We start from the raw sequence: 23,907 nt of genomic DNA, 5'->3' as shown, positions 1-23,907 counted from the left end.
AAGCGCCCTCGCTGGCTGAAATAGAAGCGGCAATCAAGAACATGAAATCCAACAAAGCGCCTGGAATCGATTGCATTCCTGCTGAAATGCTCAAAGCCGACCCTGCCTTGTCAGCACAAATGTTGCACCGTCTTTTCGCTGACATTTGGGATACTGCAACATTCCCGGCCGACTGGATGCAGGGTATCCTCGTAAAGGTCCCAAAGAAAGGAGACCTAACAGAGTGCGGTAACTGGCGTGGCATAACTTTGATCTGTACAACCCTCAAAGTACTCTGCAAAGTGATCCTGAACAGGATCCAGGAGAAAATCGACGCTACACTCCGACGGCAACAAGCTGGATTCCGATCCGGACGATCATGTGTGGACCACATCACAACGCTACGAATAATACTGGAACAAATCAACGAATTCCAGGACTCTCTTCTGCTGGTGTTCATTGATTTCGAAAAAGCATTTGACCGACTGAACCACGAAAACATCTGGGCTGCTCTTAGACGAAGAGGGGTCCCAGAGAAACTAGTCCATCTCATCGAAGCACAGTACGAGGCATTTTCGTGCAAGGTCTTGCACGACGGTGTCTTGTCCGAACCAATCCCGGTAACTGCTGGAGTGAGACAAGGATGTATTTTATCACCGCTACTTTTTCTCATCGTAATGGATGAGATCTTGACTGGATCGATTGACTGTAGACCAAACCGAGGATTGCCGTGGAATCCTTCAACCATGGAGCAACTGAACGACCTTGACCTGGCAGACGATATTGTTTTGCTCGCCCAAACACAACAAGACATGCAGAGCAAACTCGATGACCTCACCGAAAGCTCCAAGGCAGCAGGTCTCAAAATCAATGTCGGAAAGACCAAGTCGATGGAAATCAATACAGGAAATCGTTCCAATTTCGTGGTAGCTGGACAACAGGCTGAGACAGTGGAGTGCTTCCAGTATCTTGGTAGCCAGATTACGCCTGATGGTGGTACTAAGAAGGACATCGAAACCCGGATCAGAAAAGCCCGATTTGCGTTTGCGAGTCTCCGAAACATCTGGCGGTCACGCCAGATCTCTCTACGAACTAAGATCCGAATCTTCAACTCAAACGTTAAATCCGTATTGCTGTACGGGTGTGAGACTTGGTGCACATATGCGGTGACGACGCGAAAACTGCAAGTTTTTGTGAATCGGTGCCTGCGGAACATCATCCGCGCTTGGTGGCCTGGCAACTGGATCTCAAACGTTGAACTTCATCGCCGGTGTCATCAAAAGGCGCTAGAAATCGAGATTCGAGAACGTAAGTGGAGATGGATTGGGCACACGCTGCGAAGAGATGAAAACGAGATTTGCAGAGAGGCGCTTGACTGGAATCCAGATGGGCATCGAAGAAGAGGCAGGCCCAAAAGCTCGTGGCGGCGAAGTCTAGCCGCTGAAATCCGCACAGTTGACGAGAACCTTGGCTGGAAGCAAGTGAAGACGCTGGCTCCGGATCGCCAGCAGTGGAGATCTTTTATCTCAGCCCTATGCGCCGGTCAATCGGCGCTGGACCCTTAGGTAAGTAGGTAGTGTGCTAACTGCTTTAAAATTTACGTCTTTAAAGTTTTCAACACAAGCGTGTGTACTGTGTGAACGCACTCCAATTTGTTTACCCGTTCTTCTGACTGTCAGTGAAACATTAATCATCAGCTGAGATCTGAAGAAAAACGATATGGGAAAAGTTGCAAACGGCCCCAAACTTTTAGCATAAAAATGCTTGCTATTTATAGGTTATCGACCAAGCTGCGAAAACATTCGTTTGTTCTGTGTACAAAATTATCAAAATTAGTAATGTCGCGGGAAACTCACGTGAACGGTGTCGATTCGATGCTGCAGCAGCAACAGCAAACAGAACAAGGGACGCCCAGTGGCCAAACCCAACCATCTGGAACAGTGGCCCAGGATCAATCTGGTCAGCAGAAAAAGTTCAGTGATTATGTGAGATTTTTGGAATTGGTTGGAAATCTGAAGGTAATGGCATAATTTACTTCAGGAATATTACTGTTTTATTAGTACCAAAAGATTTGTTTAGTAATTTTTGCTAGTTACGTAATTTTGATTTTACAAATATGTTATGGAGGTAAAGTAATTGTGACCATGATCAGTTTGGATGTGTACATTATGACTGAGAAATACGTCACAAGCAGCAGTTGTCAATCATATGATCAACCTTGATTTTTGGTGTTAACTAAATTTTTTTTCTCATTTCAGCATACAAAACGAACTGGTTGGGTTTTGCGGAATGTGAAAGATTGCGAAAGTATATCTGGTCATATGTACCGTATGGGGATGATGTCATTCCTGTTGGATGGTAGTCAAGGTCTGGATCGTATAAAGGTCATGGAAATGGGTAAGACAGCTTTTCCGTACGTTGTTGGATGTTTTATCGATAAAGCTGACGTTTGGATTTATTTTTAGCATTAGTGCATGACCTTGCCGAAAGCATTGTGGGCGACATTACACCTTACTGCGGCATCTCGAGAGAAGAAAAACTATTGCGCGAGTTTTCTGCAATGTCAGAGATAGCCGATCTGTTGGGACCCACAAAAGAAAGACTGTTAGCACTATTCAATGTAAGTACAATAAGTTTGTTGATATTATCATATTATTCTATTATTTGTGTGGAAGACACATCTCGGTTACTTGCCTGAAAAAATCTGAATTATTTTTATATTGTACAAAAACACTGCAAATCATTAAAAATACGTAAATCAGATAAATCTAAGTACGTTGACAAACATCTCAACCAAGTTCCTGTCCAAAATTCTTTTGGGGTTTGCGTTTGAAATTATAATATATGAAAAATTCTACACCACATAATTTTTAAACACGCCTATAGAATTATTTTCCGACAGTCTTTTCTGTACCTATAATATTTGCAACATTTTTTATATCATATGTAAAATATTGAATTTTTGTTGAATTGTATTTCAAGGATAATATCTATTTAAGAAACGTCAAATATTATCAAATAGTAATAAAATAGTTGCTCTGCATCTAATAGAAATTTTAAGGACAAATCTGAGCAGGGTTGGCATCAGTCATCGTCATTAGTCATATGACTGTGACTGTTCCTTATACGCCAGTCACTTCGTTCTCCAGTCACTCAACCCCCAGTCGTTTGAAGCTAAAACAATTTTATAGTCAAGTTTTCACCAATCGCATTCGAACGAGTCTACGACCGAACCGAAGACGAAAAAGAAACGCATTTATTATTATTGTTACTCCTACCAGCAAGCCCGTTTTCAGTTTTTATGGCTATTGTTGGTCTCTATCACAATTAGCCGTCATAAAGTGATACTTTTCAATAGGGCATAATATGTTTGGTAAGATAGTTAGCTAGTTTAGTTTCATAGAATTAGGATGTTTCAAGTATTGCTAGGTTAGGTATAGGCGGTGGTATTTGCCTCCCCAATGCTCTAGAATGAATGCACTTGAATATATCTTTTTCATACTTATTTTTAAATCACACTAGCAAGAATCCAAATTTATGGAAACGAGTAAGGTTAGGTGACAGGTATTGAAAATTCAACTACGGTAAGATAGTGAACTCTTCTGATAATGCATAAAGCATATGATATCATATTATTTGATACCATACTGCTATTGCTCGGTTAACTCGAAGTTCATATGAGGCCCATAAAAAGATATTCGTTACGTGAAAAATGATACAGTGATTTGAAAATTTTGATAATTTCTAAAAAAAAGTTATTTTTACTTTTCATAACATACATAGATCAAGTTTTTGAAAGGTTTAGTAGATAAATGGTCAACAAATTTGAAATCAGCACTCCAAACTGGCCCCAGGTACCTATGTAATTCCAAGTTACAGCTGTTTGAATTTTGAGGACCGACTTTTTTCGAGACTGGGCCTTTATTTGTTAACTACTTGATGTTCAGTAGATAATGATTTGATAAGTGCTGAACAAATTTTTGAGCAACATAAAATGTAATGTTTATTTTACAGAAAAATGCACTGCTATAAGATTCTGAATTTGATAAAGGCAAAATATGTTTTTTCCTCGTGGGGCCTTTGAGTTGGACTCCAATTGTGCTCAAACCCGGAGTAATAAAACCCTTTCACCCAAATGTGTTGTTTGTAATCAAGCTTGCTTTAGATAGAATTAGAACAAAACAATTGCCTGTATTTCAGCCATTTATTATTGAATTCAAGATCTTTTTTATAAAAATGTAGCGTTTTCTTCATATTTTAGAGAAAATTCGGATACAATTATTCGTCACGGTTTCGAAGAAATTCTCCAATTTTTTCTGTAACACGGCTCATTAGGCGGCGCAAACCTTTTTTTTGTTTTTCTGGGATTTTCATCGGCGCAAACTTTCTTCATCCATCGTTTTAGCTATCTTCTTCCACCAGGTCTTCATCTGATTGATGGCTTTGACAAGCTTTCCCTTTCTTTGCCTTGAGTCTCCTTTTCATGATTGCCTAGTATTTCTCAATTGGGCGGAACTGGGGGCAACTTGGTGGTTTAAGATTTTTCGGAATAAACTGGACCCCTTTCTCTGCATACCATTCTTGAACGACTTTGCTGTAATGACAGCTTGCCAAATCTGGCCAAAACATTATGGGATGGTCGTGGAATCGAATGAACCGCAAAATTCGTTTTTAGAGACACTCTTTTTGGTATAGTTCCGACGTCATTGTCTTTTTTGTAACAAGAACTTTCGTTTTTTGCCTGCCAAATCCAAAATTTTCGTGCAAATTTGTCGCCAAAATCAATTTAAATTTGACTGAAACATCCCCCCGAGCCGTTGCCAAGTAAAATTTTTGACCTGGGATTTGCCCGAAGTATGCCTTGAGTCAAGGCCCTTGAAGGTTTCCATCAGAAGACACCCGTTGAACTTGGTCAGCACCTGGTCATATAGCTTCTAAGCCAAAGACAATATATGACCTTCACGAATTGGAACTGGTTTTTTATTGTAAGTTTAGAGTTGCAATTCAATCAACCTCTTGTATTGAAACTCAAATCTAGACACACAAAAACCCTAGCTTAAGAATGGGTTTTTATTAAGAAATGTAACAAAATAAGTTCAGAATTTGAAACCAACCATTTTAAATTCAAAATTCATGCATCGAATTATAATTTTACAAACCAACAAGTTATAAGCCATGTGACAGGTGCTCAATGGCCAGTAGAATTAGATAAAAAAAATCTAAAACCTAGTATCCATTACTTTATTAATAATCTCTTTGATTATTAAAAAATCGTTTATGCCATTACAAATTTTATGCTTAAATGAAATATTATTCAAGAAACTATTTTATCTTCACAATTGGGGTTCAAGGAAAAGGGGTTTCTTCGGAGATGTAAATAAGTACGTCCTTGCTGGTTGCTGGTCAAAATCCAAGAGACTGTATTAAACCTTTTCATAACTTTTCTAGGTTCCCTTATGTCACAAAGCCTTTTGTTTTCGAGATCTCCTGGGAGAAGAACTCTCCTACTCTCGAGAGGGTTTGGCCCATTTGACTGAAAGTCGAAAACACTTTTATTGTAAACACAACAGAAACCAATTTCAGGCTCTAGTAAGGTTTTCGTTTTTGTTCTTCTCAATTCTTCAATTCTTCTCAAACGTCATATTCAAAAGTGTTTTGATAAATTACACAAGACCACAAAATTCATATTTTTCCAAGGTGCAAAGAATTTTAGAACTTATTCATTTGGGTGCCTAGAATTCAAATATTCAAATGGTTTTTTATCAGCTTCTATTTCTGCAAAAAGGTTAAACAAATTTGTCGAATGATTTGTTTTCAAACTTTCTTCAGTTATGCCAGTTATACTGGTAATGATAGTTTTAATTTTTTTCAAATCTGTAGAATTTAAGTAGTTAAGATCTTTTTTCATTATATTCATCAAATAAATATTATTCGAGATCAGTTTTTTTTTATTTCATGTAGATTTGTTAGTTCATCAGTTCTCAATGATTTATCTCAGTCAAAATTCAACACAACTTAATTTTAAAAACCATAAACATCATACCATCAAAACTAGAGGTGACACTGGTGACAGACAAATCGGACCAAAGATAAGAGTTCAGAACAGTGAACTCAAAAAAAAAAAATCAAATGCTCCAGAATGCTGTTTATCAATTAATTTCTTAAAAACAGTTTTTAGTATGCCATGATGATTTATTGAAAAAATTCCTTCTGAATTGTTAATAAACTTATCTTTTTAATTTACATAGGTTGTTTTTAATTTCCAAATAGATTTACTGAATTTTACAGAATCGTTTTTTAGTTTTACCGATATTCTTCAAGTCAGACTTTTCAACTTTTTTGTAATATTTTCGATAAGTTAGTCTTTGTGTTTAAATCCTGAATTTTCGTGTTTTGCAAAAATAATCTTCTCTGAAGCCTATAAATCTAAATTTTTGATAAGAAAAACATCATATCTACATTTGTCCTATATTCTGAAGACAATGTCAAAATATACAGAGGTTAAAATTTTAAACTAAAAAACTAAGCTCGTTATATTTTTTAGCTGACTTTTAATTTCGAAAACCACCACTGAATTTTACAGAATCGTTTTTTAGTTTTACCGATATTCTTCAAGTCAGACTTTTCAATTTTTTTGTAATATTTTCGATAAGTTAGTCTTTGTGTTTAAATCCTGAATTTTCGTGTTTTGCAAAAATAATCTTCTCTGAAGCCTATAAATCTAAATTTTTGATAAGAAAAACATCATATCTACATTTGTCCTATATTCTGAAGACAATGTCAAAATATACAGAGGTTAAAATTTTAAACTAAAAAACTAAGCTCGTTATATTTTTTAGCTGACTTTTAATTTCGAAAACAACCCCCCCCCCCCCCCCCCTTAGACGGGCCCTTCGAACGGGCCTGGCTTTTGTCCACACTATTCTGTCTTATGGTCCGATTTGACTGTTAGATAGCTCGATACGACCTCATTCCGAATTCTCCTCACGGTACTATGGACAGTACCGAATTTTCTGGCCAAATCACAATCCGACAGATTGAAATTCCTCTCAATCGTCTTCAAAATCCTTCCATGCAGGTTGCGGTCGACAGTTCCACTCCGACGATTGGCTTGAAGCTCACGAATCATCGGTAATGTTTCCTTATACCGTTTGATAACGCGCTATACGATATTTCTGGGCAATTTCAGTTGGTTGGCTAGCCTTGATGCAGACCGCAATGGATTTTCCAAAAAACTGTTCACAATTTTTCCCTTCTTTCGGCTTTCATGTTGTTTGTTTACAAAGTACAGTCGATTTGCGAAATGTTGAAAATAAATACGTAAAGCTGACAAAACTCCCGACACGTGTGTACCAAGAACTTCCCAATCCGTCCACCAGGAGCGTCATAATATGAGCAAAAGTTTGTTCCAATTCTAAATGAGGCAAAGTTTATGGAAGCTCATATGGAAAGGGTGGGAACCAGCACAGAAACATGTGTCGTACTCAAATACCCTCACATGTCGAATTTGAATTTCCATATGTCCAGCATCGCTCACGTAGAAACTAGCAGCGCTTATTAAATCGCTGATTCGGTCAAAGTTAGAGATCGCTAATGGAAAACGCTAAATGAGTGAAGTATAAAAAAGGATGAATAAGGGCCGATTTTAGTTCGTATTTTTAAATTTTCTGTTTTATTCAACTTCATCACTGCCCCTACTCGCACTACAAAAAAATATCAACTCGTGGCTGTCCCATATAAACTATACCCGCATAACAGTCCCATATGTGAAATACCACAGATTTAGTTGCTATTCAATGTTTCTTTCGGCGAAATAGTCTTTGATTTATTACTTTGAATCATTAAAGAAAGATTCAACTCACTTGATGTCGAATCATGCACATTAGTTTTCGAAGGCAGGCCAGTAAGAAGGAAGGAATGTCTTCCTGAGCGAAAAACTATCAGATGCAATCAGAAATCGTAAAAAGATTCAACTTTCAATGTGGAATTCACGATATGTTTCCAAACGTATGTTTCTTTTTCTGATAACTGCATTTAGTAGTTTAAAAATGATCAAATTTAAGCAGTCTTTCTGTACGCGCGCTGCTTATCCGTGTGACGAGAAAATGTTCGCTCTCGCTCACAGCTTTTTTATTCGCAAGCGTTGCGACTGTGCATGTCACATGAGATTTGTTGCTTGCTTGTTTACTTCTCATTTGGAAAATATTGCGATGCGTTCGGGGATATATCGTCTTTTTCTGACACGAGCGAGCTCTGTGTACTGGATGTACCTACGCGAGAAAGCTCGCGAGACAATGCTCGTGAGACGTCTCGTGTACGATGGTTTGCTGCGCAGCCGGTTTTTTAAACACGTTTAGGGGAACATGCCCTATTATGCGCCACCTAAGCGAATCGCTGATTTTCTATGTATTCCACGTACAAATTGTGTTAAAAATGGATGCAATCGTTGAAGAAAATTGTTTTCTACAAATGCCTATGATTTTTTATTACTCAAATTGCTATAGTTGCTTCAAAAACTTGATTTTTAAAAACCTTATTCAAAGCCACAGAACAAAACTGTATTGCAAATACGCGCCGCCGTGTATTCAATACGCGCCTAGCAGCCGAACACACCCGAAAGCAGCCGAAGACCGAAAACACACCAATACTTACAGACACTTTGACTGAAAAGAAAATCAAAATGGACTAATCAAAATTTAAAAAAAAAATAAAAATTGATTTTTTGGGCTGAATTAACGCTTAAAATAAGGTTTTAGACTTTTTGTTCATTTTCAATGAAATTTGGCCTTTTTGAAAAATTAATGCTATTTTCAGCCTACTACGATTGGCGCGTTATAACGAGCGCATGGGCCGTGATAAAACATACCCATAAAAAGCATACCATAGCGAGTTCGGTATAATTTTTTAGCATTAAATCGTAGTTTAGATTCTCCTCTATCGATGTGTCAGAAAATATTGTCTTATTCGTTTTTCTCTGCTTGGTGACACCTTATTGAAAGTGTTTTAAAATTTAGATCGAAATGAAGAAAAACCTAAATTGTGAAATTATCACGACATAGGAGCATTTTAAGATAAAATTCATACTTGCCATGACCAATCACAGCATTTAGAACAAATTGGTAATATTTTATAGGCTTAAAATGCTTCAGATTCTTCAAAACAAGGGTGGCGCGTATTAGCCACATGGGGCGTTATATGAACTTTTCCCCTAATGACTTATTTCTTATGCTGTGTGAGAAGAATTGAATGAATGAATAGAAGGCCAGAGAAAACAATTAGCGCTAAGTTGTTATTTAAATTAAAAGTCGATCCAGGATCGTGGCTCTTTTTGTCATTGCTGATAAATATTTACAACTGCATTTCTACACCTTGCAAAAATAAGTGTTATTTTTAAAAATTTATTCAAATTTAGATTTTTGTAAGCTTTTTTTTTAAATAAATCCTCATCATGGTTTAGAACCAACAACTTTGAAATGAGAGCTGCAGCTGGAGTTCCGAATTGTAATTCAAAGATGGTATATATTATTTACTGGAACTTGATCTCTGAACTTGTTTTTCAAGATCTGAAATTTGAACTCTGTTTTTAAAGCTTCATAATGACTCAAATAATGTCAATATTTAAGGATTATCCACCTTTTTCCCAAAAAGGGAAGTTACGAACTTCCACAAAAAACATTTGTCACATCTATTTTTGAGTTATGCCAAATATCCGTACGCAAAAAAAACCCTCTTTTCAAATATGGCCCCTTCTTTGAAAAGCTCTTTATCTTAAACTTACATGGGAGCTCCCCCATCTTTTCCAATTTTGTCCCCCACTGCTTGAAGCAGGTAGGCTGATTAACCTGGCTCGAGTTTACATAAATTTCTAATTGAAAGAAAAATATTCGCATATTGGAATTGTACTTTATTCAAATAGAATTTAGAAAACTGATCAATAGCGTGAAACGGGACAGTTTTTTTTAGTGTATCCCTTAAATTCTGTATTATGAGCACTTCCAGCCCCTGATTAGCTTTAGATGATGTATTTTTTGGATTTAAAAAAATAAGCTATCGAAATTAAAAAAAAAAACGATGAAAAGGATTTTTAATAAACATTTTCAAACAGCTTTTTTCACCATCCTCGCCCTTCGAAGCAGTTTGAATATCTATCCTTCTAGCGCCAAAATTATGTTAAAAAAATGTTTCACCATATGCCAAACTCGTGGACATGAGACATTATAGCTTGAAGTTTTCCCAAACAACACCTATCATGGTATGAAAATTATCGATTTTATGCAGTGCAAATTTCTTTTTTTTAATAAATTTATTAAAGCAGAAGATATCAGTTGCATCACAAAATAATTTCTCCGCGTTTTCTTATTTTTCTTTGAAAGTGAAATATTCAAAAATGTTGGCAAAAACAAATTTCTAAGAAAACATTTCTCCCGTATATTGGGGCAAGTGTGAATGCAAAGCTTATTTTCATATGCGTCAGAGTTATGGCTTCAAAATGGATTTAATACGTATATCTGTTTGTTTGTTTTATCTAGTTTCATTGATATATCTGCAGTATTCCAGCAGTATAAATGTATGTTTGTTATTCCACTTTTAACGAATGCTTTTCAAAGCAAATGACCTTCATTTACAAAGACATTTAAGAATTTTAAATATCCGCTTCAGATTTAACATTCAGAATACCCCTTCTGGTCTTTCCAACATATTGAATCATTTTGAAGACGAATTTCTTAAAAGTTCGACGTTTGCCCTTGTCCCAGCGTGTAAGTTGACAGGAGGAAATATTGTTTTGAACACTTTAAAAGTATACTAAAAATTTCTAATAAAAATATAGCTTACAGTTGAATATCAGTTCTAAAGTCTCACTTTTCAAAAAAGAAGCGGATCCAAAGTCTCTTTTATGCACAGCAACACAACACAAAAACACAGCAAAAAGTACGATGTTTTTTTTCAGAATTATTAAAAATAAAAAGCTTCCATTTTCATTTCTAAATTCGTTTCAGTTGTGTATTTGGGCTAAAGTAACAATTTTTAGTAGAAAATAATTTTTTTATTTTTTTTGTAAAAGAGAAAAGTTGAACGATTGAACATGCTCTAGTGTTGCTTGAATGAAAATTATTCCGGAAAATGAATTCCCTCACTTTTGGTCAATAAAAATCAATTTATTTCACTGATACCTTTCACTTATGAACACGTCAGCCCTATCTTATCTAATTTAAAGAAAAGGCTCTTGATCAGTTAATGTGTCAGATCGGATTTTTTAATCTTCTTTTTCAGTTAAGTACATTTTTACATGTTCGACAAAATGTTTCCGATCTACCTCTGTAGATAACATCTTATTCATATTTCTGTTATCAATATGATTCAAAAATAAGCTTGTAGGCAAAATGGGTTAAAAATTTGTATGTTAATTCTTTCCTTTCAGTATTTTTTTTTTCAATTGTCCGCAAAGTGTCATACCATTATTTCATTAGCATCAGAACTAAATTTATATTTTTTAGACATTAAATCAATTGGTTTTGATTCGATTGATAAAATACCAATCCGTGTCACATCTAAGCGTTATTTATTTCCACGTGCTGCATACAATAAGCAAGAAAAAACATATCTCGGTTGCATATCGCCCCCACGTGCATAAGAAATTGTTAAATTTTTCCAGCGATCAATGAACAGTATGCTTTGGTTACTATCCACTTGCGACGACGTTTGCTTGATCATAGAGACGAAAAACAAACCCCTAAAAGAAAAGAAAATCTCTAAAAATGGATGCCATGACTTTCAATTTCAGATTTTGGCAAAAATAATGTATATGTTTTATTCGATCGGCAAAATGTCAATTTGGATCTCATCTAGGCGTCATTCATAACCATGTGCTGTACAAATGAGCTAGGAATCAAGTAGAAAAAAAAATCACATCAAGGCTTCATATCGCCACCCCTTGCATTGAAAATATGCTTGGTTGAGAAATACGCGCCAAAATATTCCCACTGATCAGTATGCTATGCCATGGTTACTATCCTCTCGCGTCGTTAGCTCGCGACCGACGCCTCGGCCATGGAGACGAAAAACAAACCGCCTAAAGGAAAAAAAAAATCTCGAGAAAATGGATGTCTTGACTTTAATTTGTTTCGAAAAACTACAAATTTTGTATGGAAGCCCCCACTCCCTTAAGTCGGATGGGGTTTTAACTATTATAGAAACCATCTCCGGCCCCAAAAACCCTCAGAGGCCAATTTTAACGATGATCGGTTCAGCAGCTTCCGAGTCTATGGGGAACAGACAGACAGACAAACATTCATTTTTATATATATATATATAGATAGATGCCACCAAGTGAAAGACGTTTTTATATGAGTGAACTTAAAACTATGTTGGATAATCAGATTAAAATACGCTACGTTTGCTTTGCTGCTGATTCATCCCATACTATAAAATTCTCTTTACTACCAGCGGCAGGGCAAGATCTGTTGGATGTCACCGTCAGATGCATTGATTGTTTGCCATGCGCCACACGACATCGACCTTTTGGTTTAACCAGTTTGACAAGCAAGCCGTGGCTTTAAACGCAGCGCCGCTAACAGAATCAAATTTTTGTACTGAACGAGAAAAGTACACGAGACGTCTCGCGAGAAAATGCGCACGAGCTGTCGCATGTACATGTATCTCATGTACCACGCACAACGTAACAAGAGCAGGGATGGAAAAAAATCTCTTCTAGCGACTTTTGAACAGGGAGCGACCAACCGTAGGACACATTCAAATCGCCCTAGCAAGCGATACTCTCTGCTCTGTTACAGTTATGTGGGGAGATCTCCGAGAGTGACGAGTTACCACAATCTTAAAAAAGCAAGATAAAAAGAAAGTCCTTGATGAGCGCACTCGCTATGCCTTCCAATATCGTACATACGGATTGTTGTGAGTGGTTGCAAAAAAATGCGAATCTCTAAACGTACAGATCCTGACTTAGCACAGATCGCGATATGTACAACATGCGATCGGATCCCATCATAGCGTTAAGATTGTGATTTTTTGGAAGATTCAAAGAGTAGCTCTTGCTCGCAACAACATTTGTGTGTTGCTTGGTCGTTTGTTTGGAATAGTACGCAACGGCAATTAATTAGATAAGCCTTGGAATGTAATATAGTAAAAGATGAAAAACAATTCAAACGATGAGGGGGGGGGGGGGGGGGGGGGGTTGGCGGAAGGTTGTGGGTGGAAAACTGGGGGAAAACTGTTGCAAGAAGTAAAAAAAATCCACAAAAATGAAAGAAATTTCGAAAAAATTTAAATAGATCTAAAAAAGATTACATTTAGAATCTATTGACTTTATTGACTTTTTTGATATTATGTGTTGAAACGGTGTGCTAAATTTCAGCACTGTTTTTAGACTTCCTTTCTGTTTGATGCCCGATGGTTACCGACGAAATTGCAAGAATAAAATTGCATACAACTCGTTGCCAAAATCGAATTTTTCACCACACGGTAACCCTCGTTAGATAAATCCTCGACTCGTGCTGGAAAATCTACTTTTCGCAACTTGTAGCATAAATAAAAAAAGATATATCTATTTGAAAAAATCATTGAGATTTCAATTTCTGAACTACATATTTACGTTGGCTTAGGTGCAGAATGTTAGTTGCATCATTCTGTTTAAAGATTTCAGAGGCATTTTTTAAATAGTAAAATTTAGCTAAAAACAGTGTTGAAAAGTGCTTATTTTCAACACTGCTTTTTCCATATCTAATCATTAGTATTGACTGGTTATATGTTATACGCTCCAGGATATTTTTAGTAATTGTAAAAAATTGTTGTTTGTAAATCTTTAAAACTGCAGTTTTTAATTTAAAAGTTCGATGCTTGATTTTTTTGTAAATGTATTAAATTCTGTTCCATTTAAATAATACATGGGAACAACATTATCAGTGTCTATGTGAAAAACCTGATAACCTGATTTATTTAGATAGAATTTTGCATCCTGAATCCAAATCATGTGTGTGGGATATTGATGAAATCAATCAATCATAACTTATAAAACAACAATCTTTAAAAAAACATGAAGTAAATTCAAACTAAGTAGTTGTACTTAAATTAAAATAGAATTTAAATTCTGCATAACTTTTAAATTTTCAGAACAAGTAAAGAACTACGAATATTTTGATTTATGCCTTAAAATAAGCGTGGTTGAACATTCTTTCAACATTAACATATAAACCCAACTAAGAAAAATCATGCAAGAGAGACCCTTTCCAATTTTTTCCAAGAAGTCAAAACTACCCGCGTTCTTAGAGAAATTTAATAATTCAATTAAAACCTAAAGTTTTCTTCGAATTATTCTATAGTTTTACCAAAAAGTCCAAATGAAATTTAAATAATTGTACTTGTTTTTTTTTCAAGTGTTTAACTTTGAATTCCAGTTTCCAGATCTAATAGAAAAAAACTAATTGTCCATTCAGCGCTTTTTAATTATTCTTGACACTTCGAAGGAAGGAGAATTTGGTAGCGTTGGGTATCTCATTTAATCTATATAATAACATATCAGGTTTGAGCTGATTTTTAGGTTTTATCAGTTAAAGGTAATTTCGATTGAATATTGTAAAATAAACGGAGATATTTCCACAAAAAGAGTTAAGAACCAATCAAGCAATTAAAATTGTGCCCTTATTTGTGTGAGGATTAAAAATCAATATGAAATATCTCAATTTAATTGTATAATTCATAATCTGACAAGATTTTGAATCTTTTATGCTAGAATAATGAATTAAAAATGCATATTTAAAAGAAATGAATAATAACTTAAAGGATTCTTCGAAATTGATGTGTTTGTATTTAAACAAAAAAAATCTAATTAAATTTTTCATTTGATAATTTTGGCTTTTGTTTATCAATTTTGTAAGACGAGTTCTCATACTCGAATATCCACTTGCAATATGAACTTCTGGATGTCATTGGAATTAAATTGTTTAAATTGAATCAAAATTTAACCTTTTATTGAATATAAAACAAAATAAACGACTTTTTGGCAATTTCAGATTATTTATAAACAAAATCTTATTTTTTATGTGGACATAGGTCCGTATTGGACCTTTCTTTAAAATCATATCTCGGAGAATCTTGAAAATCACGAAGTCTTGGCGAATGCACTAAGAAAGAAAATCAGATACAGGCATGTAGACATGATTGTAGCCCAAAAATCACTTCAATGTTAACTTTCAATATTGAAAATTTAAACATTTATTTGAATTTTAATTGATTTAAAATTTTGATGGACCAAAAATTTAAATCCTACATTAAAAGTAATTTGTTTCAGAAGAAAAAGTGTCGTGGTCGTAGAAAATTTGAAATGAAAATTAAAAAGAACATGCCATACTGAAAATATCAAAGTCAAACCGTTTTTTGCAAAATATTCACACATTCATATATTTGTAAAAAAAATCCATGTTCAGAATACAATGAACAATATACAATTTAAGATTTTAATTTATATTCGCATTAACATTACAAAAGTAAGCAGCAGCTTTCATTTTCAAAAGTGTGCTTCTGATTGATTATGTTATAAGAAGATGCAAATTTATTAAATCAAAATTATTTTAAAAAAATTTTAATTATTCCAAGAAAGTGTAGCAAAGCGCATCGGGTGTGCTACTATACAATAAACAAAAAACACAAAACATTTAACAAAAAAAAATTTTTTTTTCATAAGTATGTATTTTAATTGATAAGGGTTCCACGCCTCGAAAAAAAAACTGTGAAGTTTGGTGGTAAATTTTTATAAATATGGGAGTTTCATGAAAATGGTTTATGAAATCTAAACAGACTTGACATTTAAAATAATAGTATAGTAAAAAGGTATATTTGAGGTATCAAATCAAGGTTTTAATAAAGAAAAACTAAAAATATCAAACACAAACTGCGTTTAGAAAAAAACGAATATGTTCTTCAAGTTTAGACGTTTAATATCACTTCGTATCACGGAATCATTAAATCATCCTTATTTATTTCAGAAAAATTTAATTGAGTTTTCAAACTGTTAACAGTTTACAACAAAATGAGCAAAACTTTATCTTTATGTTCATATGTAGCGAACTGGTGGTGATACCTGTTCAAAGATTTAATGAAATATCATTAAATATCAATTAAATGAACATTAAAAAAAAAGAACACTTTCCCGGTGATTTGTGGAAACTTCCAGCTTCCTGGCAAAGCTTTGAAATTCCAAAAATTTTCCGGTTTTTTCCTTATTCCCAATCACCTCATTTTAGCCAACTTGATTTTATTCCAGTTTTATCAGGTTCTGCTTGGAGCTTTCAATACAAAAGTTAAAAAAAATCATATTAATACCAATTCAAACTAATTATTAATATAAGCGCTATGGTGATCTAAAACAAGGTAATAAATTTTGAATCAATCAGTTAAAAACTCCCATGCCCGTGCGCTAAGCCAAAAAAAATTCTTCAACATGTGCCGGCCGACAGTTGAACTTCCATCCACGTCGTCTGTCATATGTTGTTGCTTCGTTTGCGCCATCCGATTCGGATCCGCATGGATTTGTGTATGTAAGACACTCACTCTCAGCGAGCCAAGCGTACGTTGCGATTGGTTAAAGTTCGCTAGCAAAAAGGGTAGCTCTTCTCCCCGAGCTACACACAGTCTCAAAATGTGTTTGTCGGTATTCAACCATCATCGTTTCAATAAAGATATTCTATCGAGGGGATATGATTTTGCTCTCGGTTTGTACAGATCGCGACTTGTACACTTGACGACTAAACGTTTGTCGGATCAAAATCCTTTCGTTTCCATCCCTGAACAAGAGACGAGCAACCGATTTTCGCATCGCAACAGAAATCTTAATGCCTTGATACACGTCTCGCTCGGCACATTTTTTTTCTCGTCCGTGCACGGTACGCAGCTCGTCGCAGCTTGGAGAGAAAAGAGAACAAAGGCGCAATGCTCACTGTCTCTTGTGTGTGCTCGCGAGATTTCAGAAAGGCTGAATTTAAGCGCAGACACCAGATACCCAGACTGACCACTGAAGGCTGATTTTGGCGCTTGTTCCGCAGCGCTATCTACGGGTTATCGTGAAACTAACGGCCACATACACAAAAGAAAAAATCTCGAAATATCACACACACATTTGCATTGTGCTATTTGTTTTTTTACATCTAGCGATGAACACGGTCGTTTTTGATTACCTACATTTGATAAAAATTTGATTTAATTTGAAAAAAATAACACGATATATTTCGAAAAACCACTAAAGAACCGTTTTTGAATTGCAGCGTATTAACCAAATGTGGCTAGAATTCAACCATAAAGCTTATAAAAAATACATCGACTTCGACATAAATGAAAATGGAATGAAATTTTGAGATTTTCTGCACCACTTCCTTATTGCGTTGTGGTTGAAAAATAACCATTTTATGACATCTTTGGCTTCATTTGTGAAGATCACTTTCAAATGTAAGATTTCGTTAACCCCGAAACCTCCGTCAAGGGTAAGTTCAAGTTTTCCGAGTAGAAAAATATTGTGACAAACCCAATTATTTGTAAATAGTTATAAAACGATCTAGGACTTGTTGAGAAAACGACAAATGACATCGTAAAAACATTTCAATAATTGTATATTGCAAAACTACAGTATATTGAATGTGGCTTTAAATTATATTACTGTTTAGAACTGTTTAATCAGTTGAATGGACGAGATTCTTACAAAATTTTATTGAACAATCTGTTTCGGTTAGAGTTCCTCAAAACCCTTCACCTAGCCGAATTGCCGCATTTATAGAAGTTTACAAAAACTGAATAAAACAAAAGTAGAGGTGATATTTGCAAAATTTGTAAAGGAATGTTCTGTTAACAGAAGAAGCTTAATGAAAATCGCAACAACGAAATATACCATTAAGTCACCATCTACAACAAAAAACCAGTGTCAGATTTTGATTTACTTTTTTCTCCAATAAATCCTAAAACTTCCCTTTCTATGAAAAATTTAGTCACATTCAAGAAATGTCTTATTTCGAAATATCTAACTAAACTTGTATATCAAACTAGCCCTTTTACCGCCCACTGGATGAGGCAGTTGAGGAAAAAATATTTTTGGCTTCGAGATAATGCATTTTTCTGCAAATTTAGTACAATTTCTAACAAAGAGCGTTGGTTGATGACATAATGATGATTCTTGACAAACAAACTCAATTCGAGTCTGTTTAATAAGAATAGCATAGCTTTTCCTGTTCTGTTGTTAAGTTGTTCTTTTATTATTATTTTTTGATTATATTTCGAACTATTTTTTGAATATCGCACGTGTAATTGATTTATCCATGGGTAAAATAAAACAAACGTGAATTCGTCACATCAAAATCAAAACATTAGATGAATTCACTCACACAGACATACGCTATTTGACATTCCATAAAACGACAAGAAAATAAAAATGACTTTCGTTTGCCTCAAGATAGCACTGTTCTTTTACCGTTCAAAATTCGTTTTTTTTGGTGTGGAAAAGCATTGAAATCGATATATAAGTTTAGTTACTGCGAAATTATTTCTTATTTACTGGGCATCGGTTAAGGAACATTAAAATGACCCTTATTTAAAATTATAGTTTTTTGAAGAATGGATCCATTTAGTAAACTAATTACTTTCGAAATATGGTTTTAACAAAACTTTGAATCAAAGAATTTGGTTGAATGTCCAAGGTGAAAAAATTTCGGAAGCAAAGAGAAATGGATTTGAAACATACATTTTGAAATATTCCAAATTCAGTGCAATTTTTCAATAATTTTTTTTTTCGAATAAAAGATTTGTAGCCTGGACAACATATTCTATATGTGAAATACAAATTTCAAAGTTGTTTTGATAACTTTTGGAGCAATTTTCTGTGAATTTTCAAGATGTTTCATACGACGTAATGAAAGCTCACGCGAAATGGTCATTACCGTTGTTTTTTTTGACATTTCTCACGTACATTTGAGCAGGGAAAAATACCCGGTCGACAAACACGGTCGTTTCTGAGGTTATTTTTCCAAAAATTTATAAATTTTAGTGAAATTACCAGCATTATATCAGGAACACTTCCAGCGGCAAATAGGATTTAAGGACTTATCAATACATTTATCACATTTAAATATTATTCGATATTCAATATATGTCAATAACTAACTTATTTCACTTCCCAAACCTATCTAGGTACGAGCCAAGAAACAGTTAAGATAAATTATAATTCAAGTTTTATAAGGAGTTATATATAGTTTGCCTTTTTGGTCGCAGTCAACCTTTCAGATTAAGACGAACAATTCCGAACTCAATGAATTATTTATAACAGACATTATAATTTTCATACTGTTACTCAGCCGGATAAATTAATTTTGAAATCAAAACTGAATCTCAAAATTAATTGGCTCTGAACTAAGGACCGCTATAACGTTGCCTTTTTTTTCATCTCAATCGATCAACAGTCATAGTTTGTATAACATTCATCTCTTATTATGATACAGTAAATTAAAGTAAACAATTAACATTGAAGACAAAAACGATAATGAAAATATTTGAGATAGAATTTCAAATACTAATAGGTGATTCAATCAAGACGGTTTTCATTTGGCTTGTTAATTATCAAGTGTAATTTTTTTCTTGATGAAGCACAGTAGTTTCACGATGCCCCGACAGATGGCGTATGATTCTGGGCGACTTGTAGTTGTATGGATTCAAGCGCCACTGATCAGTCTGGGTATCTGGTGTCTGCGATTTAAGTCTTAGAAAGTAGTTTGGTTAGAAAAACATATTCTGTATGGGACTGTTATGCTAGTAGATTTGAAAAAGGTCTCAAATATGCTCGCATAACAGTCCCATAACGAATAGAAATTGTGCACCCGACCTTACCAATGGCCCAATTTCGAAAATTTCAGGTTTTACTATTTATAATGACAACCTAGAACACATTCTATCAAACGATTTTCATTTATGCTTAAAGTTGTGGTCACAATTTAAAAATATATTCCAAAACAGAAAAAGCTGATATTCTCGCTTGCTTGTTTTTGCATATGGGACTGTTATGAAAGTAGGGGCAGATCAGTCCACGATTAGATTTAATTTGTGTGGAAAGATATTTTAATAAATTTTAAACTCTTCTATCAATCAATTAAAACAAAATGTTGCTCCTGTTCTGTCCAATAATTTCTGGCAACCATGTTTGAGGAAGGCTTCAAAGTGGAAAATAAATTCAGGTGTAAAGACAATTTAAAAAAATCTACACTTTTTTTATCTGTAAAATATGAGATCAACTTTCTTCTGGATTCAAATCATTTTTTTTTTAAAACTAATCGGGTGTTCCGATTTTCTTGTTCTGTAAGAATATTTTTTTCCGACGATCAACACGGATTCATGCCCAAGCGCTACACGAGAACTAACCTTCTGACGTTTACTTCTTACTTGCATGAAAGTTTTGCTGCGAAGGCTCAACCCGACGCTATTCACACCGATTTGTCTGCGGCATTCGACAACGTCAACCACGATATTGCCATTGGAATGCTCGAACGCCTGGCTTTCTGTGAACCCTTTCTTGGCTGGTTCCGGAGCTACCTATCTGGTTGTAAATTAACAGTTCGCACGGGGGACTTTTTCTTCAGACTTCTGCTTCTTCTGGTGTGCCTCAGGGAAGCCATTTGGGGCCGATTATCTACTCAATCTACTTCAACGATGCGCTCTCACACCTCGACGGCCCGAAGCTATGCTATGCTGACGACCTGAAACTATTTTGCAACATCAAAGCCAGGATGATATTGATTTCCTACTAAATCAATTTAACCTCTTCGCATTCTGTTGTGACATAAACTGCCTGCTTTGAATCGCAGTAAATGTGCAGTCATGCCATGAGAGTCATGCAGATGAGCCAATCGCACGCGTAGAACACATCAATGATCTGGGCGTAATTCTAGAGCGGAAGCTAAATTCAGGACACACACAAACAACGTTCGAAAAAAAAGTGTTAAGAACCATCTTTGGCGGCATACAGGAGAACGGAGTGTGGAGGCGAAGGATGAACCACGAGCTCGCGCGACTCTACGGCGAACTCAGTATCCAGAAGGTGGTGAAAGCTGGCCGGATACGCTGGGCGGGACATGTTGCGATAATGCAGGACGGCTGTCCTGCAAAACAGGTGTTCGCTACGAATCCGGTAGGAACAAGACGAGCGGGGGCTCAACGAGCGAAGTGGTTAGACTAAGTGGAGCATGATCTGGCGAACGTGGGGTGCCCGAGAAATTGGAGAACGGTTGCCATGGACCGAATGAATTTTAGGAATTATGTTCGTCAAGTTATGTCGTGAGACGGAATACTATGTAAATAAAAAATAAAGAAATAACAAACTACGTTGTCGACAAAGCCTCGAGAAGTCTTGGATTCTTATTTCGAGTGTCCAAGGACTTCAAGGGTGTGTATTGCCTGAAAAGTTTGTATTGCAGTATTTCTCGCTCCTTCATTGAATATGCATCAGCTGTTTGGTGTCCCTACTACCAGAATGAAGCCGAACGGATTGAAGCTAAACAGCGACGTTTTCTGCGATTCGCCCTTAGACACCTACCTTCCGTTGATTCGTTATAAATTAATACATAAACAGGAATAATGATTTGTCTTTTTATCTATCAATGAACACATTGAAGATTCAGCGTTCTTCAGTTAGTGGAATTAAGAATAAGCGGAACTCTAGTACCCGCAATATTACTAAAAGATTAGCGCAGAGTTTAATCCGCCAACCAAAAATTAGCGGACTAATTGGTGATAGGTGGATTGGCGTATTGTGTCAGACAATGTTGATTATAGTTTTGGAAGCTGGGAGGGGTCTAGTTTCTCGAACTTCAATAACCACCCTTTCCAAATTTGGTTTTAATTTTTTTTTAGAAACATTTTGAAATTGTTATAAATAGTTATCAGTATCGTTTCAAAAGCCAGTGTCCATTCTTAATTCTTTATTAATTCTTTATATCCGTATTATTTCACAGGAATATGAAGAGGGTAAAACTGCAGAGGCAAAGTTTGTCAAGGATCTTGACCGTCTGGATATGGTGATGCAGGCGTTCGAGTACGAGAAACGAGACAACTGTCCAATGAAGCATCAAGAGTTTTTTGATTCGACAAAGGGTAAGTTTTCTCACCCGTTCGTGATCGACATGGTGAACGAGATCAATGCACAGCGTGAAAAGTTTGCCGAAAAATGTTCAGAAAATGGTTCCACGCCGTCCCGTGAGGTGGCCAGCAGCAGATGATTCTGGAGTTGGAAAATAATGCGTATTTTTCAATAACACAATGTAGCACAATTCTTTCCTCAATCGAGATTCAAAATATTTCTACTGTTTGTTTGTTCGGTGTGATTGCACCGAGTTTTATTAAACGTGATCTCATCTCTGCTTAAACTTGGTACGGGAAATTTGTGAGAACATATGTAATCGTTACATGTAGGTTAGTCAATGTGAAGAAAAACCGAAGGTATGCTTCATGGCAGTGGAACTTAAAGCTAGGCCTAGGCTTACTTTTTAGCTAATTTTAGGATTATACAAAGTTGTGATGTGTAGATATCATATGTAATGACAAGAAAAAAAAATAAAAGGTTTATATTTCAGGGATCTATGTCAGTAATCGATATATTAGATCACTTATTTTATATCTTTCGATGCTTGAAATACAACTAACTTAAAATTAATCAACAATACTACATATATAGCAAAAGAGAAAAAATAAATTAAAAGCGCTTGCTAAATCGTCTGTGAACTGTCTTTGGGCATTAAAATCCGAAACGAAAGGTCAAGAAGCGAAGCAAAGTTACAGGTAAGCGAATCGCATAAACGAAAAGCCGCCACTATCATCAATTTGGTTCGTGTCCACCCTACAGTCTGTGCCGAGTCGGGAGTGCGATCGAAATGGAAGAAAGGGAAACAGCGATCCGTTTAACTCCTTTTGATGCTGGTGCGCTGTCTGAATTCGTACAAACACACTGTGCCGAAAGGAAGAGTAATATTTATTGCATACAAGATACACGGTGGAATTCATTTAACGAATAAATTATTACACCGATCGGGTTAACGATTAGCTTGCCACGGGTATATAAAAGTCAATGGGAGAACAAGCGTAAGATGAATCGATAATAATGAATTAAATTTGTGGCATTAAGGAGCACGACCGAGCGGCTGTATTGTGAAGGTGTGGAAGATGCGGTTGTTTTGCCAATAAATTTTGCCGACTGATTAAATAATTATGATATAGCTTTGGCTTTATGATGAAGGCATGCAGACTTCGCTATGGTGGAGCGAATGCTATGGAAAATCGACATTTTATTGTTAATCATTCGTTTTCCGAGCTATTTGTTGTTGTAAGAATTTATTCTCTTTGGTGTACGCTTTAACCCTTCGTTTCATAAGGTAACAAATTTGCAACAATTAATGTATGGAAAAAGTGAAAAATCGTAATTTATTTTATTTTTTTTTCTCGATGTACTCATCATTTCCAACTGCTTAAAATGATTTTTAAGGAAAAATAAAAATCATGAAATGAAGGGTTAAACCATTCAAAAAGGATTTATTTGAATTTACCAGCTTAGGAATTTCTTGCATTGATCAATTTTCTTATCATGCACTAGGGTGGTCTAAAATAGGGCTATGCTTCGGTACCATTCCCTTGGTGCAGAAATCGTTCCTTTTTCTGCTATCTAAAAAGATCCATGCCAAATTTCATTTTACCTGATAAACTATAAGGGATCGCTCAACGAGCCTCAAGCTTGTATGGAAATTTGTCTTCATTCGTTATAAATAGCTATATTGCTACGTTTCATTTTTTTGTGGCATAACAAACCTTTCAAACATTTTTCACTCACAGCTTCCTTTTGTTGAATTTTCGAGCTCACAGCCATCTCTAAGCAAATAAAAAAAATCTAAACCTTTTATAACC

General features: G+C 35.4%; 1 protein-coding gene across 1 annotated transcript; it reads left to right on the top strand.

The window, feature by feature from the left end:
- Window positions 1-1,650: 1,650 nt before the first annotated feature.
- On the top strand, window positions 1,651-22,722 carry LOC129747712 (5'-deoxynucleotidase HDDC2). Its single transcript, XM_055742039.1, has 4 exons — window positions 1,651-1,997; window positions 2,238-2,376; window positions 2,445-2,599; window positions 21,969-22,722. Exons 1-4 carry the CDS (start codon window positions 1,740-1,742, stop codon window positions 22,230-22,232), a joined length of 816 nt encoding a protein of 271 aa, XP_055598014.1. The 5' UTR covers window positions 1,651-1,739; the 3' UTR covers window positions 22,233-22,722.
- Window positions 22,723-23,907: the final 1,185 nt, after the last annotated feature.

The sequence above is a fragment of the Uranotaenia lowii genome, chromosome 2 (assembly GCF_029784155.1).
Source record: "Uranotaenia lowii strain MFRU-FL chromosome 2, ASM2978415v1, whole genome shotgun sequence".
Lineage (NCBI taxonomy): Eukaryota > Metazoa > Arthropoda > Insecta > Diptera > Culicidae > Uranotaenia > Uranotaenia lowii.
This window is presented reverse-complemented; position numbering and strand designations above follow the sequence as displayed.

Bases quoted from the DNA above. Each gene is read 5' to 3' on its own strand.
- LOC129747712 (XM_055742039.1), top strand. From the start codon at position 1,740: ATGCTTGCTATTTATAGGTTATCGACCAAGCTGCGAAAACATTCGTTT. The intron at 2,377-2,444 runs GTAAGACAGCTT...ATTTATTTTTAG, and splicing joins TATAAAGGTCATGGAAATGG to CATTAGTGCATGACCTTGCC. The intron at 2,600-21,968 runs GTAAGTACAATA...ATTATTTCACAG, and splicing joins GACTGTTAGCACTATTCAAT to GAATATGAAGAGGGTAAAAC.